The 18,592-nt window shown below is 32.5% G+C and overlaps 2 protein-coding genes across 3 annotated transcripts; both read left to right on the top strand.

The window, feature by feature from the left end:
• Positions 1-831: 831 nt before the first annotated feature.
• Positions 832-5,835, top strand: LOC122527229 (vasoactive intestinal polypeptide receptor 2-like). The gene is made up of 9 exons (XM_043651223.1): positions 832-977; positions 1,983-2,350; positions 2,583-2,677; positions 2,754-2,919; positions 3,321-3,483; positions 3,886-4,016; positions 4,143-4,234; positions 5,016-5,154; positions 5,247-5,835. The coding sequence occupies exons 1-9, from the start codon at positions 872-874 to the stop codon at positions 5,496-5,498; spliced, it is 1,512 nt and encodes a 503-aa protein (XP_043507158.1). The 5' UTR covers positions 832-871; the 3' UTR covers positions 5,499-5,835.
• Positions 5,836-8,513: 2,678 nt separating this feature from the next.
• LOC122527244 (helix-loop-helix protein 1) lies at positions 8,514-12,482 on the top strand. 2 transcript variants are annotated; one of them, XM_043651247.1, is made up of 4 exons: positions 8,514-8,617; positions 11,247-11,532; positions 12,080-12,266; positions 12,360-12,482. In XM_043651247.1, exons 2-3 carry the CDS (start codon positions 11,405-11,407, stop codon positions 12,231-12,233), a joined length of 282 nt encoding a protein of 93 aa, XP_043507182.1. In that variant the 5' UTR covers positions 8,514-8,617; positions 11,247-11,404; the 3' UTR covers positions 12,234-12,266; positions 12,360-12,482. The 2 variants fall into 2 exon arrangements, with proteins under 2 accessions (XP_043507182.1, XP_043507181.1); XM_043651246.1 differs by having other exon boundaries at positions 12,080-12,482.
• The last annotated feature ends 6,110 nt before the right edge of the window (positions 12,483-18,592 follow it).

Here is an 18,592-nt window from a genome sequence, read left to right as displayed (position 1 = left end):
AATATCAATTACATAATTGACGTAAACGTACTGAAGTAATATTACTTCATTTTATTTTACAAATAGATTTATCATTTCCTTTCAAGTTTACTCAGTTATTCTCTGTTTCAATTTTTATTTTCGCCTAACTTGCCAAGTACAATACAAATCAAGAAATGTATGAAAATTCGTTTATCGTATCTCTCTCGTATAATCATTTTATTCTTCGTTCGTCCACTTCATATTAAATTATTTTATTTAGCATAATTTTAATCATATTAATTATATTAAAAGATATTATTTCATATTGAACTTCATATTAATTTATTACATTAAAAGATGTTATTTCATATCTTTTAATATAATATAATTCATTAAATTAAAAGATATTACTTCATATTAATTAATTATATTAAAAGATATTATTTCATGTTAAACTTCATATTAAATTATTTTATTTAGCATAATTTTAATCATATTAATTATATTAAAAGAAAATTCATGGCAGTGGAGACGAAAATGAAACTTTTTTTGGCTGACTAGTGACTGACTCGTTCTACTTGGAAACGAGTCTCTTCTCCAGGTGACTATAGCGTAACTATACCAAGAAGTACACCAAGAAGGGCGAGGCATAGCCATCTAATCCATTGACTGGTCACTTCAATTCCAGATTTCAGATGGTTCACATCGATATTCCTGTGCTATTCACTCGCTCTTTCCATTGATAGTACTTTAAAAGTATATTTTTTCCATAACACTGATCTTCCTCACAACGTTTCCTAACATTTATTAAATTTTGTTGAGTTTTCACCTCAGACTTTTCAACCATCGTGATTTTTAAGAAATTTGGAGATTTTTCAACGATATTAAGTGTTATTAATTGGTTCGAGAAATGATCACGACCGAAATGGAACCGGAAGTGAAGATGAACGCAATGTCGAACGTGGAACGTTTCTGTATCGAACAGAAAAAGAAATGCAACGGATTGATGACTGAGTGTAAGTCAACAAATACGACTAATGATTACTCGTTTTTCCCTGTACTTGTCGAATGAAAAAAGAAAAGAGACAATGAAAAAATGCATGAAGAAATGAAAATTGCAAAGAACTGCCTAGAACGAACACAAAGAAACACGTTTGGTCTCTTTTTTATGATGCGATATGTAATGTATATATAATACATCCTTAAATAAATATACGTATGTATATCTTGACGAAAATATTCAAACATTTATTGGAGAACAAATATTTACAAATATAATACGTTATAATGTATCACAAATACATGTTACATTTTGATATTTCATTAATCACTATCGTGATCAGGTTTGGCCAAGTTTGGAACAAATTTAAACATATGTACAATTACAAGATATTTTATACAAATATAAAAATATTTTAGCCATATCAATATGGTTATTCATACTCTGTATTATTTTCATCACTCATGACAGTTGTCTCATTGCAGCTTTAATAAAATTGCAGAATGTTTTATCTAGGTAAAAATACTTCTTTGAATGAATGAATATTATCGCGAACATTGTGAACACTATATATACATATTTATATTTGTTCATATACGTATTCTATAAATTAGAGACGAATCAGTTTATTATAGTATACCTTGTTGTACTTGCATTTTTTTAATTAAATTAAATTAAATCAGTGTAAAAATAGTCTCTAAAGATAATTTTTAATAATAAATTATATATTATATATATTATATATATTTTTTTTAATAGTATATATTTTAATTATATATATATATTTTTAATATTTTTTAATATTTATATGTATTTTTTTTAATATTTATATATATATTTTTTAATATTATATATTTTAATATTTATATGTATTTTTTTAATATTATATATTTTAATATTTATATATATATATTTTAATATTAATATATATATATTTTTTAGTAGTAAATTAAGTTAGTGTAAAAATAGTCTCTAAAGATAATTTTTAACATGTTATTAACTTGTATATATTATCAAACAGATCGAAACGTAACATCACAAAACGCAACGTTACAATTTCGACACTGTCCGCCACATTTCGACGGTTTACTTTGCTGGTCGTACACCGAGGCCTCGACTACCGCTATTTTGCCCTGTCCCTCCGAGACCGACCTGATGTACCAGTTAAACTCCGCGACGAATACTTTGGAGTCGAATGTCCGCGTTACAGCGACGGCCACGAAAGTTTGTCTCGCAAATGGCCAATGGTACACAAATCCTAACGATATTCCCGAGAGTAATTACAGTTTGTGCGAGTTGTCGAATGAATTCACCGCTCGTTACTTCATGAGAAATGGGACGAGCAGCAATTCTGAAGACTACGGGAACTTTGAATCTTTGCTGTTGGCTGTAAGAATCTTGAACTTAAACACGATCGTTGGACAAAATATTTGAAGTATAATATATTTTTACTAGGTGAAAATAACTTTCATTCTTCTTTTTCCTTTTTTTTTATTTTAATTAGTTTTCATAGAAATGTAAAATTGCACGAACACGCGTAGTCTAATGATCGTTTAACGTTCGAAACAAAATCTTTTACCTCCATTTCGTCTTTTTTACTTCATTTTTACATCGTCATTAGGAATGGTTGCCCATCGTCAGAATCGTCTCTCAGATTGGTTACACCACGTCCTTCACTATGCTGGTTATCGTGATGATCATTTTCTCTCTACTCAGGTACTTGCCTAACGAAAATGAACAGTCAACAACCGACTAAAATCTCAATTAACAGTTCTTCAATCTCTTCTCTTAGAAAACTCAGAAATCCAAGAAACAGACTGCACATGCATTTGTTCGCTTCTTTCATAATGAGAGCGTTTATGGCGCTGATCAGGGATTGGATCTTCGTCGATGGTATCAGACGGACGGTGGATGTCGTCTACCTCGACGAGAAGAACGCTTTCATCAAGCAACGAAACGTAGGCGCACACAAATACTCGATTGATCCATTAAGGACTGAACAGCGATTTATCAAAAGAGTTTTTCACGTTTCGTAAAATTGTAAAATTTAGATAAACCCGTGGAATTTTCTTTTATAGTCGCAATGTCAATCCTCGTCCTCAATTTTCTCAGCTTAATTTGCTGCTTGATGTCAAATCGATACAACGATGAAAAGTTAACATCCACAATGGAGAAATAAATATGCAAATCTAAATTCATTTGTTCAAAGATGCTTTTGTTCTCGAAAATTCAAAGTTAAACACACGGATTATCGAATGAAATATCACGTCCTTAGTGGGTTAAAAAAACGAAATGATAATAAATAGAAAACGACAAACGAGAAAATGAACGAGAATCGATGTTCAATTAAAGCAATTAGTTTCAGACGATGATTTGCAAAGTTATTACCAGTGCGTGGCAGTATTTCATCGTTGCTAATTACTCTTGGATCCTGATGGAGGGTTTGTACCTCCATAATCTGGTCGTTTGGGCATTTTGCGCGGATAGTACGGCCATTAATCTGTATGTTTTAATGGGCTGGGGTAAGATTATATATACATAGATATAAAATATGAGTGTGATCAATTGAAATCATGCATAATTAATTTAGAAATCATTGGATCATCGTTTCAACTCTCAAACACGACTTTTTTTTTCTTTTCACAAACTTGTGAGAGTATCGACGAATTTTTCGTCGATCGATTAATTTCTACATTCATTGTATTCACATATCGAGTAAAGATAAAATTCAATTAATTTGTTTAATTTAATTGTCAATTAAAGTTGAACTTCGAAATAATTCAATGTCACGTTAAAATGTTTGAGAAACTGTTTAAAAGTGATCCAGGGTTATTAAAAGAATCATGTGTGTAACAAAAATTGCACGATAATGTTAAAAATACAAATGGCAGAGACAGGGTGTGATTTATATCTGTATAATTAAGGATTGCCTGTTTTCGTGGTCGTTCCTTGGATAATAATACGAGCAACGATCGAAGACACACATTGTTGGACCACCCACAGCAATCCTTCTTTATTTCTGCCCATAAGGATTCCCATTGAAATATCAATTTTGGTGAGTGACGCTTGAAATTAGAATCGTCGATGTCAAACAAAGAATTCTCCGCTGAATTAATCGTCGCAGGAACGCTTTCTAAACAGTGATTATCGATTGACGACACGATTAAATGTATGTTATTAGTTCAACTTTCTGCTGTTCCTCAACATAGTACGCGTCCTGTTCATCAAGTTTAAAACATCGGTTCACTTGCAACGAAAAAAGATGCAATACAGGTAAATTTGAGCCTTGAACACTTTATTCTTCGTCGGTGCACAAAATTTTTGATTTTTATTATTGAACTGCAGATATAAATAAAATACGAAATTTATTATATTATTTATATTTATATTATATTTGTTATTTATATTATATTTATTATTTATATTATATTTATTATTTATCATTTATATTATATTTAAATTATATTTATTATTTATATTATATTTATTATTTATTATTTATATTATATTTAAATTATATTTATTATTTATATTTATATTATATTTATATTATATTTATTATTTATTATTTATATTATATTTAAATTATATTTATTATTTATATTTATATTATATTTATATTATATTTATTATTTATTATTTATATTATATTTAAATTATATTTATTATTTATATTTATATTATATTTATATTATATTTATATTATATTTATATTATATTTATTATTTATATTTATATTATATTTATATTATTGTATATTTATTATTTATATTTATATTATATTTATATTATTGTATATTTATTCGATCGAACAGAATTATTCGAAAGTATTCAAAAAGTATTGGAACCTATTAATATAACAATCATTTATCCCGTGTAATTCAGACAAACGTAATACTTTATACATCGAGGGTTTCGATATTTTTTAAATAAATATTTTCAAATACTTTCGTTTGATTGGAAACTGTGTCATAGAGGTGTATTTATCGCAATGCAGTAATACAGATGAAGAAGCATTGTCTCGAAGAACATAAATTTCTTTCTTTCCATACAGTAGGTGGGCCAAATCTACTTTGGTACTGATACCCTTATTCAGCGCTCACTATACTATATTCCTGGGCCTCTACTACAACAATGATAATCGCGTGGAACTCGTTTGGCTCTTCTGCGATCAGTTCTTCGTTTCTTTTCAAGTATTTCAGTATTTAGAAAAGGAAACGAAATAAACAAAAAAATGCAAAAGAAGATAATGCACCGACGATAATAAATCGTTCCTTTCTTTCAGGGTTCTTTCGTGGCTCTGCTTTACTGTCTGCTGAACATCGAGGTTAGAACGGAGATAAAACGAGCCTGGAGGACAAGATGGTCGAAGAAACTGAACATCTGCGTGCCCACGTCGCGAGATTTAAAAAGAAGGAGAACCACTCGCAGACAACTGAACGATTATGATCATCCAACAGCCACTGGTTCTACTGTGAGAAACGCATTACGATTGAACGATTATTGGCCAAACGTGCTGGAAATAGAGGCGAGATAGAAAGAGCTGTAACAGGAAATTTTTTTAGAATATTTCGTGTCCACAAAGGTTTCAGCTTTCTGTGTATTTCATTTGTTTCTATTATATATCTGTGGTGGTAGGTCGAATTAATTAGTCTCATTCTATAGTGAAATTCGAAATTTTCCAGTTGGGAAGCGTTTTACGCAATTTCGATTCTTTCTCCATTTTTATGGTCAGATTAGTTAAAACACGGAAACGTAGAAAAGCTAGAAAGAGCTTCAACGAGAAACCATTTTATATTTGTGAAGGATCTTCTGTGTATTTCATTTGTTTTTAAACCTTTAGTAGCTTGATGTTCTATGTATAATAACTAGCTTCGTCCCGTTGTGTATAATAATAAAATGACAAATCTTGCAACTGCAAAGTTCGATTCTTCTTTTTCAATTTGATGTTCGCTGATATTATTTTACACTTGAGGAAATTTTCGATGCATGTATATTTCAGTACACGTTTAGTGTTTGAAAAGTATATCTATATGTAGTGTGTAATCATGAAATATTTTATATAATCGAGAGATACAGTTATTTTTGTCATTGACATAGTATTTTTGGTGAAACACACCACGTTCCTTTTTTCGACCGATAAGGATGAGTGCATGTCCCTGTATACCAACAGGCACTGAAATATTGATCAGACTGTTCCACCACCTTGTTTGTGCTGCACCCTCGTGTTTATTATCCACTTTCTAGCAGTTAACGATAAATTTTATTAAAAAATTCAGATATCGAAAGCTAATAAAACAATCAAGGTATTTATCTCCTTCTTCAAGAGACATTTATCCTTTTCTTGAAGATAAAATTCTTTCTTCTCAATTAATTAACAAGTTTCATCAGCTTTTCTTGAATTTCACGAATCGCTTCTATTCGATTCCTTGTTTTTTATCTCCTTTTTATCACGATTTATCACATTGCATAACACGAAAGCGTAATTTTAATTCTACCTATGTCTTGACTTCTTTAAAGTCGAAAAATTTCATTAAAGTACATATAAAATACATGTGCGTGCGATGTTTCAATATTATGTTACACGATGTGTCACAACAGTTAGCAACCATTTGAACAATTAGAAAGACAAAATAATTTTACATCCACTGGAAGGAAAATTAAATCTTCCTTCGTTTCAATTTTATTCAATTCAACACGGTCTTTCATTCGCTGCTTCTCAATTACTATTTTCAGCTTCCAAGCTGTTACTCCTCTAAACAGTTGCCGACAATGACAATCGATCCACCGCACAGGTCATAAAATACACAAACAAGTCTATTATGAATTCGACAGAGAAAGAGAGCTGTCGAGAAACCACCCTTCGTTGAAATTCGTTCGTCTCGAAAGTCACGTGCCACGAAGGGGCGTCGGAAGGCGTCGAAAAGGCAAGGATTGATGCAACGAAGCGTGAACTATCTCATGACACTCGTGGCCAAAGGAAACATTCATCGGGAATCGAACGATTCAAGTGCTTCGTTTCATATTTGGTCACGAGGACGTGAATCAACGACACGTGTTGCACAGCGTGTATATTATATCGTCGTGTGAATATGATTATTCGATGCAACCCCTTTTCTGTTCAATCTTTGCCATTTGTCGGAACAATTTGTGTAATTACAATGTTTGGATGTCAGGCTCAAGGAGCCACCCCTTTAGCTTGAAAACTTTTCAACTCGAAATAGGCATCTTTGTTAACAAAAGATACTTTTGTTAACTTTTTGATTTCACGATTCTTGGATTTTTACACTGGTGTTTCAATCTCACGCTTGTCGAAACGTTCAATTTTAATAGAAATTTATAATTCACCATTGGAAGAGAAGTCAACTTTCCTTGAAACTCTCAAGAGTGATATCATCACGTTTAGTTTATTTTTAATAATTAGTAATTTCGTTCAAACGATTCTGAGCATTGAAAAAATACGGTTGAAACTCTGAGATGCAGATTATGAAATATAGTACTATATTTTTAATCAGTACTTATATGTATAGTACTACATATTATAATGTAATGATTCGACATTTATTTAGCACTCCTATCTAATAACCGCTTGCTACAAAAGCAAAAAAGCTTGAAAAATTTGAAAAAAAAAAGAAAAGAAGTAGTTACATTACTATAATGGATCTTATTTGAATACACATTATTCAAATAAAATATTATTGTAAAAAATAACATATAAACAAAACCGAAGCATATCTTCTATTGTCAAAAAGTTTCATCAAACACTTTCTAGCAATTTTCCTATTTCAAATTTTTCATCTAAAATCCTGTAGAAAGAAGAAAGACACTTTTTATTCAACACTGAAATTACCGACGATTAAAGTATAAAATTTGTGATAGAGAAATTGAAGTGCAAGGGACGTGCAATGCAACAAAGAACACAAGCATCTGTTTATATATTTTACTAAAAAATCTCCAAAAATACGTCGTGCAAAGTATACAAAATCTCCGTGAAAAAATGACCGTGAAATTGATCACTTTGGTAATTCTAGTCAATCAAATCAATTTCTTTCTATAACCGAGAACGGACGAAAGCAAAGCTTCCTAGCCGCTGTAAAATAATCCAACACTCACCTGACCTGAAAAGTCGCTATTGCAAAATTTCTCAGCGAAAAATTCAGCGGCCGTACACGCAGAAGCTGGACTGTTCGCATGATCGATAAAATGGTCCACCCATTCGCGTATAATGCTCGCATCCGCGAGAGGCAGAAGCGTTCCATAATCCGGCGACAGCGACGCAATGGCGGCCACTTTGGGGCGGTCTCACCCCCTGTTTCCCTTTTTCCCATTGGAGAACTGCAGGGGATGCTGCACGAGAGAGACAAGCGAACAGAAAGTGAACGACAAACAACGACAGAACATCGTCAGGGGCGTGGTTTCTGGGACAAGGAGATGATCCTTGAAATCGTTGCGCGCGTGGGGGTGCATCCTGCCCACGCGACGAGATCTTATCAGAGACCTCGTCGATCTCGCGGCGTAATCGTGTTTCACCGATCCACAGGGCGAAAGACAGTCTTTTTTTTTCTTCTATCTTGAGACGGCATAAACGATCGGAGATGGTGGTGAGATGTGTTTGAAGTATGAAGACAGTGACGGTGGAGCGTTAGGGACGTAAGAGTAAGTGTTTTTTTTTTTCTTTTTTTTTTTTAAGCAACAGTAAGTTTTTTCGTGGAGATATTCAGAAACGCGACAAGCGACGATTAATTTTCGTTTATTTTACGTTTAGTTTAACTAAACTAATTTCGTTTATTTCAAGATACTGAACTGTTCGCGTTTGCGTCGATTACGTGATTCAGCGGCGAAGTTTTCATTGTAATTAAATTTAAAATTAAAAGTTCACAATTAAAGCGTTCGTAATTAAAAGATATATTCACGTTAAAGTATATGTGGGTTCTTCTTTATCTGGATTTTCTTGAAAACTTGGACTTGCGGGGACTTTGAAAATATTTCTGATCTGCGAACAAAAGAGTACAAGTCAAATTTTGGTCCAATATAATATGAAGCGTGAGTCAAAATTGTTAGCACTTGTAATATTTAAATTTAAAGTTACAGATAATGTAACATCGAATACTGGATTTTGAACGTAAAAAATTAATAAAATATATGTCTTGTTCCATTGTATTTAGATGTACATTTTTATTGTCATATTGATTAAAATTTGATCTCATTTTGAGAAAATAATATGACAGTGCATATCTTGAAATATAATTTCAATTAGAGCTCTAGTATCAGGATCAAACGACAAGAATTCAAGAAACACTTCGTTTCTAATATTCAAAGATCAATAAAATATTAAAAATAAAATGGTATAGCTCGTTCCGAAGATTTCAATCTTCAAGACTACGGTACATCTAGCCAAAATTTTTTCAATGCTTTCAGAAACATTTGAATTTTTATAATTTTCTAAAATTTATAATTTCATAAAATAAATATAATTTTATAATTTTATAAAATAAGGGAAAGAACTTTTACACCAGTTACACAGTGTAAAAACATCTTTGAAAGAAAATTATCAGAGATAGAAAAATTACGCTTTAAAATGAAACCAATTTGGATCATTGTACGACATTTTTTTTTTTACAAAGTTATAACAGTTCAAACATATCGTCCAGAATGAAATTTACATTAGAAAAAGAAAAAACGTGAGATTCGGAGGAAAGAGGATGGCAATAAAAGTGAAACCGGGCATCGAAATCTGACAAATTTCCTGAAATATTTAAAGGAACCGCGAGAAGACGTCCATAGGAATTGCCGGTTTACCATAAGAATCAGATTGAACGAGACCGAGGGTTGTTCGGCGTGAATAATTAAAAAGGGATGAGTTTCACGCGAAGCTTCTCTGAATAATAGAATGACACCTTTCGTCGATTTTCATCGAATTGCTCGGAATTTAAGAGCCCCCTGAGTATCGAGGCTTTCTTCTTTTTTTCACACCGTTCTCTTTGCCTTTAGTTTCCCTCATTTATTCATCGATGACTGTTCCCTTTCTCCTGAAGCTAGTTTCGTTCATTTTTATACACTTCCTTTTTATTTATACACCGCGAAAGTTCTGTGAATTTATGGGAAATCGAAGTAGAACGACACGTAACGTGCCTCTGCTGAGTTAGCAAAGGAATCGTAATATTTAATGTTGATTTTTAACATTTAAAATTATAGCTCTATTTAGATGTTGAATTATAATTTAAAGTGTTAGATCCGGTTATACCTTTCTGTCCAAACGAATATTATTTTAAGTTTGTCATTTAAATTGTACGTCGAATATTTTGATACGTTTATTAATAATTAAAGATCGATTATGGTATGGTATTAAGTATGGCTCAAAGTTGAGTCTCACTACTCAAGTGTGACACTCTGAACGAGTAACTACGAATGTAATACTACTTCAGAGTCGAGTTTAATCTCAAAAGAAATAGAATTTGAGAAATCGAGTGCTTACCGAAGTTATCTTTAATATTGTTAATTTGAGTGACTGTGAGTATGACACTGCTGAGAGTGGTGAGTGATTGTGAGTTCAACACACTGCCTGCAAGTATAAATTTTCTGAATTTTATCTGATTTTGATTGGCAATTGCTAACCAATTAATCAAAAAAAAGGTCTCAACCCTTTCGGCACGGCGTCCACAATAAATTTATTTTTCGCTTATTTCGTTTTTCATTTCGAGCATTGTAACATTTTAGAACCGTGTCAGCTTGTGTTCTAGACCGAGCAGTTGCATATATTGTATATTAAATTAGCGTATTCTTTAAGTCGTGTTCGTGAACATTCACAGATTTAATTATCAAGTGAAGGAAACTTTAGATCAATTAATTACCATGTATTTGTTACGTAGAATTCCATTAAAACGAAAGGGTGGACGTAAGAATTAATCCTTTGTGTTCGTTGCGCTTGCCTTCGTGTATCAAATATTTGGCAAATAATTTTGCCGGCGTACAGCAAATATTTGATCAATCCATTATTTTTTCCTCGAGAAGCAGTCCCCTTTATTCCGAATTTCGCCCGTTCCCTCGAGACTCGCGTTTACCACAATACGGGGCGATAACTCGGGCGATATTATCAAAATGATAACACCAACGAACGATTTATTGTTCCAGATCACTAGTTCCAGAGCTAGGAAGAAGATTAAAATTTAAAATTGTAAAATCGTACGAACAGATTTGTTGCAAGTTCAGATTGAATGTTGAAATTGTACAATGTTAGAAATTATTTGCCACTTTATCCAGCAACGTGTACAATGTTAAATTTCAGGCTGAAAGCATGAGGATTAAGGATGCTTCGCTCTCAGTTTCCGTTCCCTGCGACTGCAGCCTTTGTCCGCGGAGATATTGAATGGTAATTTATTAGAGAAAGAAGGAGGAAAGAAGGATTGCCTTCCTTCTCGCGAATTCCTATCGATCGAAGACAAAATGGCGAACGGTGGACACGGCGTGGTCGTAAACGGGGTTGGTGCACCTGGTGCCGGCACGCTTTCGAGGGAAGAAAGACGTCGACGCAGAAGAGCGACGCAAAAATATCGAACAGCACATGCCACGAGGTAGGGGCTTCGTGAATTATCCAAATATCTTGCTATCATATTATCGTTATTTCATATTGTTATTTTATATTTAATACACTCTCACATTTGTCTCATATTCTCTGAATTGTTTCTCTTCTTTCAACCTCTTGCGCTGGAATCACGTGCCATAATATTTTCTCAGCTTTAAGTACAACCCAGGCAAAACAAAATAATAAATTTATCGCTTCTCAATAATTTCTGATCGAATCCGGCGATATCGCGCCGACGAGTTCAAAAAGAAAGCGGCGAATTGTTGTATATTCGGCTTGGTCGCTCGTTACGGTCCGCCAATCAGGTTGCCAGCGCAAGTGGTTGATCGAGAAATTGGTGCGTGTTTTTAATATTTGTTTTTTTTTTTCTTAAAGAACCGAGATTTGAAAATATCAAGCCCCTCTCTGTCTTGAATTAAATTAAAAAAATTGCTGAAAATTGTCGAAATGGATACTTCGTTTGCAGAATTTGACGTTTCTTCGATTTTTCGACGAACATCTCGGTAACTGCTCGTAACGTTAATTATCTGTCACAGGGAGAGGGTTCGAGTGGAGGCTTTCAACTTGGCTTTCGCAGAACTTCGAAAGCTTCTGCCGACCTTGCCACCAGAGAAGAAACTCTCGAAGATCGAGATCCTTAGACTAGCCATCTGCTACATCGCTTACTTGAATCACGTCCTCGAGGCTTGAATAATCAACCAGGGATCACTCTATTTTTGCAAGGTCTAACTCTGTGTCAATCACACCAGAAGAAGAAAGTATAAACCTTTCCAGTATTGATATTTTGATTAATATACGTAACCTGACCTGTTGTAGATAATCCATCGAATCGATAGCGACTTGCAACAATTGATCATTGATGAAATTAACATCTGTTTCTTATTTACGCGATATTCCTCTCTCTGTAAACGTATATTAAATTAACGCTTTACTTTAGTGCTTAAGCATTTCATTTAATTAACAAGAGTTTACTTTAGATATTTTATTACAGATATTCCTCTGTATAATTGTTGTAAAATATTTCTACGTTTATTGTAAAATATTTTATACCTCTCTGATGTTCCATTACGTTGTGTGCCTCTTTTAGGTAAACTGTCCGTTGGTTTTGATCTTGGACAATTATTGTTCTAAATATTTGTTAAAATTTCTCTTCGCTTCCTGCCAACCTTCTGAATTATTCGAACTACTTGACATTTTTATTTCTGAATTATATACGTTCTTTCTTCTCGAAGAATGCTGTATTAACATTGAATACTCTCTAAATGTTTCTTTTAACGTTTTATTACAAAACTAATCCTCGTCGTTCTTCTAGCTAGACTGCGGATTTTTCTGCGCGTTTTTAACTCTCGAGCGAAAAAAATGTCTAAAGAAATGGAAACTCGAATCGAAATTCATCTCGTCTAATAAACTTTGTCATAAATAACCAAGTATAGATATCTCTGTATTCCATAGATCTTTCAGCGATCTTTGACCCTTTAATTTAAACCACTCTCCCGTAATATTTGCCAGTACAGCAAATGTTACACGTATAATTTCTTGCGCATGCAAAAATAGAAGTTCTTTTTTTGAAATGTAATATTTTTAAACGCTCGTGGAACAATCAAATAAAAACATCGCAGTATAACAAACAAACAAAAACAAACAAAAAAAATAGAATCGTAAGACAGAAGAGGGTCGTTTCTTTCTAACAGTGATTCTTCAAATTCAGCGAGCGTTTAAAAAGTGATAAAATATTTTTGCAGCATTTGAACTCTCCCTGAACGCATTAAAAATCCGCAGTCTGTTTGCAACGCGTTACAACTGTTTCGCATACTCCAAAGACACTGAAGTGCAACTATTCGAAATTGCTCGGAAGAACGGCCGAAACTCTTAAATCAATCTCGTTCGGTGGATTAGCCCGATTCCCTAAGGGCTCCCTCACGCCCCACGAGTCCACGTATCTCGAATTCTCCGCTCTGTTCGCGTAGTCGTGCAGTCGAACGTTACTGGGGCTTCCTATTTGGGCCGACGATCATCGAACGAGACAGACTTTTCGACCGGGACTCGACGAGACGTGCTCTAACTTCACGGCTCATCGATTTTGCTCCATTCGTTTTCCATTTTCCTTCTGCAATTTTCTTTTTTTTTTTTTTTCTTCCCTAGGAGATTCGACACGAAGGCAATAGTAGTAGAATTTTTTCCGAGCGTATCACAGTGACGAATTATTGTCTCTTTACAAAAAAAAAGAAAAAGAAAAGAGATTTTCAGACATTCTGGATACATAGAATAATTGGATGGAAAAGAGTAATAACGATGTAGTAGAGAAAAATTTGCCCACGCTGAGACAATGGACTTTGGCCTGAATTTTTATCAAATTCTGCGTCTGTTGCTTTTAACTACATGAAATGGTTCGATATGAATTGATGACTTTGAATATTCCCGTTTTGTTGACGAAAGTTATTCAGTATAGAAAAGATTGTACAACAATCCCTTGGTAAATCTTCACCTGCAAAATTTAAAAATTAAGAAATGTAAGGCTTTCGGAGACTTCATTATTTCAAACGGCGTCATATATTTTTCGATCGATTAATCAACGCATTCCCTGTGAAAAATATTGGCTTAGGTCGGGGAACTGTTAGTTTAGAAGACATTGTTACTTCAATTTTGAAAAATCCGAAAGACAGAGATAAAATTTTCAGAATTGTAGAGAAAGGAAATTCGAGGAAAGTCTCCCTGTGAAAATATTGAACATTACACGTGTCGAAGAATGATTAATTTTTAGCGATATTTTAATTTTAATTTTCACAAAATCTGTGCATGAAAGACGAAGACAATGATAGATATACAGAATTCCAAAAGAAGAAATCGAATCGAGAGTAGAAGGTTCGAATATCTTCAAAGAAATAAGGAAGATGTGGTTCGAGTTTGATTATGTTAGTGTTTTTTTCGTTGCTGCGTTAATTTTTAGCAAAATAATAAAGTAAAAATTGATAAACGATGGGGCAAGATATGCGATAACATAAAATGATTATGAAGCAAAGGTTTCGTCGAGTTCGATACGAGTATTGATTTCCCCACAAGCACAGAGACAAAATGAGAAACATTCTACTCCATTATCCAATATTGTTGATTTCCATTTGTATTAATTTTGGTAGACCTTTACAAATGTTTTTTTTAATATTTTATGAGCTTTTTGTTAGAAAGTTGTTTCCACCCTTTCGTTTAGTCGTAGCAGAATGATTTTCCACAATATGCACAAAATTCAGGCTTTGTTAATAATAAAATACATGAATATTCGTGTATTTTATACTGACTAATTATGATGCGAGGTAAATTACTTTAATTCACTCCATCATCCATCAATAATTATTGTCAATTTTTAATTTATGTTAATTTTGATTCAAAATCCTTTTTTTGTCTTTTACAAATCCTCCTTTTAACAAATGAAATTAATAAATAAGGAGAATTAACAAAATATAATATTCCATTGTAATAGTAAACACTTAGCGATGAAAAAGTTAATAATTTTCTGTGTCTATTGAACGAAGTAATAATTAATATAACTTTCCGAGGCGATCGTAATCAGTCGAAATAATATCTACCATTCATCACCATGTTTGATAACTAAAATACCTCCTCTCTTTTTACAATTTCCTTAATGACACGAAACACATATTGAATTGCTATTACATTCAGTCGTGCAGTCGAAGAGAGAAGTCGCGTTAAATGCCTCGCGTATTCTTTCATTTCGAACTGGCATAACACTATTAATTTTTACTCGGTGTGCGTTGCATTCACTTCAGAGATCAATGTAAATTTGAGCGTGAGCTGAGCAAATCGTAAAATTCGAAAATTGAAACACCATTTCGATAATTTCCGATTCCATGATACGTGAACCTAATCGTGAAGTGCATTCCTCTTCGTTGAAATTAATTCCTCTTCGTACTGCGTTGAAATTGCTGGACGTCAATATAAAGTATTTCGTTGGTTCGTTTCTGAACTTATTGAAAGGTAAGATTCAAAATTTGAAAACTTGGATAATTCAACTTCACTGCTATACGTACCTAATAATACATAGCGCACACGTTTTTAATTATATTTTCCACTTTTACATAAATGAAAAATATTACAACTTGTTTTACAATTACTTAGTTTACAATTCCTTCTAACGGTTCAAAATTGTTGAACAGTGATGATCTTACGACGTTTAATCAAACAGTTCAATTATGTTGAAGTTCACGTTAGTGGATTAACTTCATTCTTTCATTTCTTTTTTTTTCTGACATCGTTCGCTGCACAATCAATCATTCTTCTCCTTAAGCACATTTTCTTCACGAAGAACAATATTGTAACTAGTCTAATTCCTTGGAATAATCTGCAATTTGTGAACAGCGAATATTGCGATAGCTAGTGATAGCTAATTAAATTAATTTAATTTGATTACAATAACAGTGATAGCTAGTTAAATTAATTACAATAACAATAATTTAATTACAATAACAATAATAGTGATAGCTAATTAAATTAATTTAATTACAAGAACAATAATAGTGATAGCTAATTAAATTAATTTAATTACAATAACAATAATATTGATAGCTAATTAAATTAATTTGATTATAATAACAATGATAGCTAGTTAAATTAATTTGTACACAACAATAACAGTGATAGCTAGTTAAATTAATTTGATCACAATAATAGTGATAGCTAATTAAATTAATTTAATTACAATAACAATAACAGTGATAGCTAATTAAATTAATTTGATTACAATAACAGTGATAGCTAGTTAAATTAATTTGTACACAATAACAGTGATAGCTAGTTAAATTAATTTGATCACAATAATAGTGATAGCTAATTAAATTAATTTAATTACAATAACAATAACAGTGATAGCTAATTAAATTAATTTAATTACAATAACAATAATAGTGATAGCTAATTAAATTAATTTAATTACAATAACAATAATAGTGATAGCTAATTAAATTAATTTGATTACAATAACAATAATTTTAATTGATTTAATTTTAATTTAATTAATTTTAGTTTGATTCGCTTATGTTTTCTCCGTTTTCCATTGTGTATAAAAAAAATATTCTAACTTCACTGAAATCCATTCAAAATTCCCCATAAAAGGAACAAAAAAATCCATTGGTTCCTTAACTTGCCACGTTTGGAGTATTTCAAGTTGTAAACAATTGTTAAAAAATATTTTTTATTTAGATTAAAACAACGATGGACAACTACAGGGCAGCAACAAGGATGGTGACCATATTGAATTATGTAGCGACACACCGGAACTTCATAGATCCAAGAAAAAATCAATTTAAATTCATATTGAGCTGGATCTGGAACACGATTTCAATCCTTACAGTCACTATCGTTCCATTCTTGTTTCTAATATGTATTATAAGTATTTTAGGCAAGACCATTGACAGGGAACATGTATTTCACGCATTCCAATATACTATTCATATTATTGGGTGTACGAGTTCAATGATTATTGGTCTGTATCAGTCCAAGGTGAATAACGGATTCTTTTTCAATAGAATAAGAATAAGATCATAAATACACAAGTAGTGAATTATACACCAGAATATTTATTTAAAATAGTTGTTAAACGCGTAATATTTGAAAACGATTTTATTTTTAAATATGAGAAGAGTCGCGCAAAAATCTCACATTTTTCAAATCTTGAATAATTATCTTCCTTCGCGTTTGACATGATGTAATTAAATAGATACAACAACGAGGTTCTTGTTCGAATTCGTATTTTATTCAGTAGCAGCGGCGAACGAAAGGTTCCTTAATTTTGCACCTTCGAATAAAATTTTTGCCCGACATATGGCTTATCAAACAAGTTTGAAAAGAAAATCGTAGGGCAAGTGGTTAATCACTTTCATTAATTGATCACTTTCCTGTTCAGAATGTATTGACGATGGAGAAACAGATCGACGAAGTCGACGAAATTTTGAAGAAGCTCGGAACTAAGATCGATTACAGCGATTTATTTCGTCGCGTTAAGATCGCAGGATCTCTCTGGATACTAATCGCGCTCGTAATGTACGGAATGTGCATCGAACGGATACTCGATAAAAATGCATATTTTACCCTGCCAGTCAAAATATTGACCCTCTTCAATATCGTCTACATGACGAACACGCAGTCGATTATTTTGTACGACTACAGCACAGTTATATTGTGCGTGAACAATGAAAGTATTGACTAACTGTTAGCTAATAATTAGTAATAACTAATAGTTAGTTAATGATTGATAATTAATAATAATTAACTGCGCGTTTCGTCGAAACTAAATTGAAACGGAATCGCCTTGCAGTTGGCTGGGATCGCGGTTTAAAATGATAAACGAGCTCATCGAAACGCTCCTCTTAGAGAGAAGTCAGATAAGAAACGAGAGATCCGACGAAACGGTTATTTTCAAGCCAAGTGACAATCTACGAAACCGGCTGCGAATTCATGATTCATTGTCCGACTGCTCTCTAGAAGATCCAGAGGTATCATCCGCGAGCCACGAACCGAATTCTGATCTTCAAGAATCATCGATCGATGAGAGGCTCCGTTCACTCCAACAGATCAGGTGAACCGTAACAAATTTCTAATTTGTAACAATCGCATCGATGGATGACAGAAAGTTTTCAGAAGCAACTTATGCGCGAAGAAAACGGAAAAAGTAATTGTGATACACAGGGTGGGCGAAAGATCACTTTCTGCTAAAATAAATCTGTAATTTTTTTATTATATGTTTTTGTTATATATATTTATGTTTTATATTATATTTATAAAATATAAATATTTATTATATATTTATATTTTATAAACGTAATGAAAAAGGTCATTGAACTTGAATTTAATTTAAAATTAATGAAATTAGTTTCTCCCTGTATTTCGACGTTTTATTAACCACTTGTGCTGGCAACTGACTGCGGACCATAACGAGCGACCGAACCGTATACAATAATTCGTCGCTTTCTTTTTGAACTCGTCGGTACGATATCGATGGATCGAAATTATCGAGACGTAACAAATTTATCATTAATTCT

The sequence above is a fragment of the Frieseomelitta varia genome, unplaced genomic scaffold (genome assembly GCF_011392965.1).
Source record: "Frieseomelitta varia isolate USP_RPSP 00005682 unplaced genomic scaffold, Fvar_1.2 scaffold_214, whole genome shotgun sequence".
Lineage (NCBI taxonomy): Eukaryota > Metazoa > Arthropoda > Insecta > Hymenoptera > Apidae > Frieseomelitta > Frieseomelitta varia.
The sequence above is the reverse complement of the archived record's forward strand: the minus strand, read 5'-3'. Positions and strand labels throughout refer to the sequence as shown.

Excerpts from the sequence above, each read along its gene's own strand:
- LOC122527229 (XM_043651223.1), top strand. The coding sequence starts at position 872 with ATGATCACGACCGAAATGGAACCGGAAGTGAAGATGAACGCAATGTCG. Across the intron at positions 2,351-2,582 it reads TTGAATCTTTGCTGTTGGCT|GAATGGTTGCCCATCGTCAG; the intron begins GTAAGAATCTTG and ends CATCGTCATTAG. Across the intron at positions 5,155-5,246 it reads AGTTCTTCGTTTCTTTTCAA|GGTTCTTTCGTGGCTCTGCT; the intron begins GTATTTCAGTAT and ends CCTTTCTTTCAG.
- LOC122527244 (XM_043651247.1), top strand. The coding sequence starts at position 11,405 with ATGGCGAACGGTGGACACGGCGTGGTCGTAAACGGGGTTGGTGCACCT. Across the intron at positions 11,533-12,079 it reads CGAACAGCACATGCCACGAG|GGAGAGGGTTCGAGTGGAGG; the intron begins GTAGGGGCTTCG and ends TATCTGTCACAG.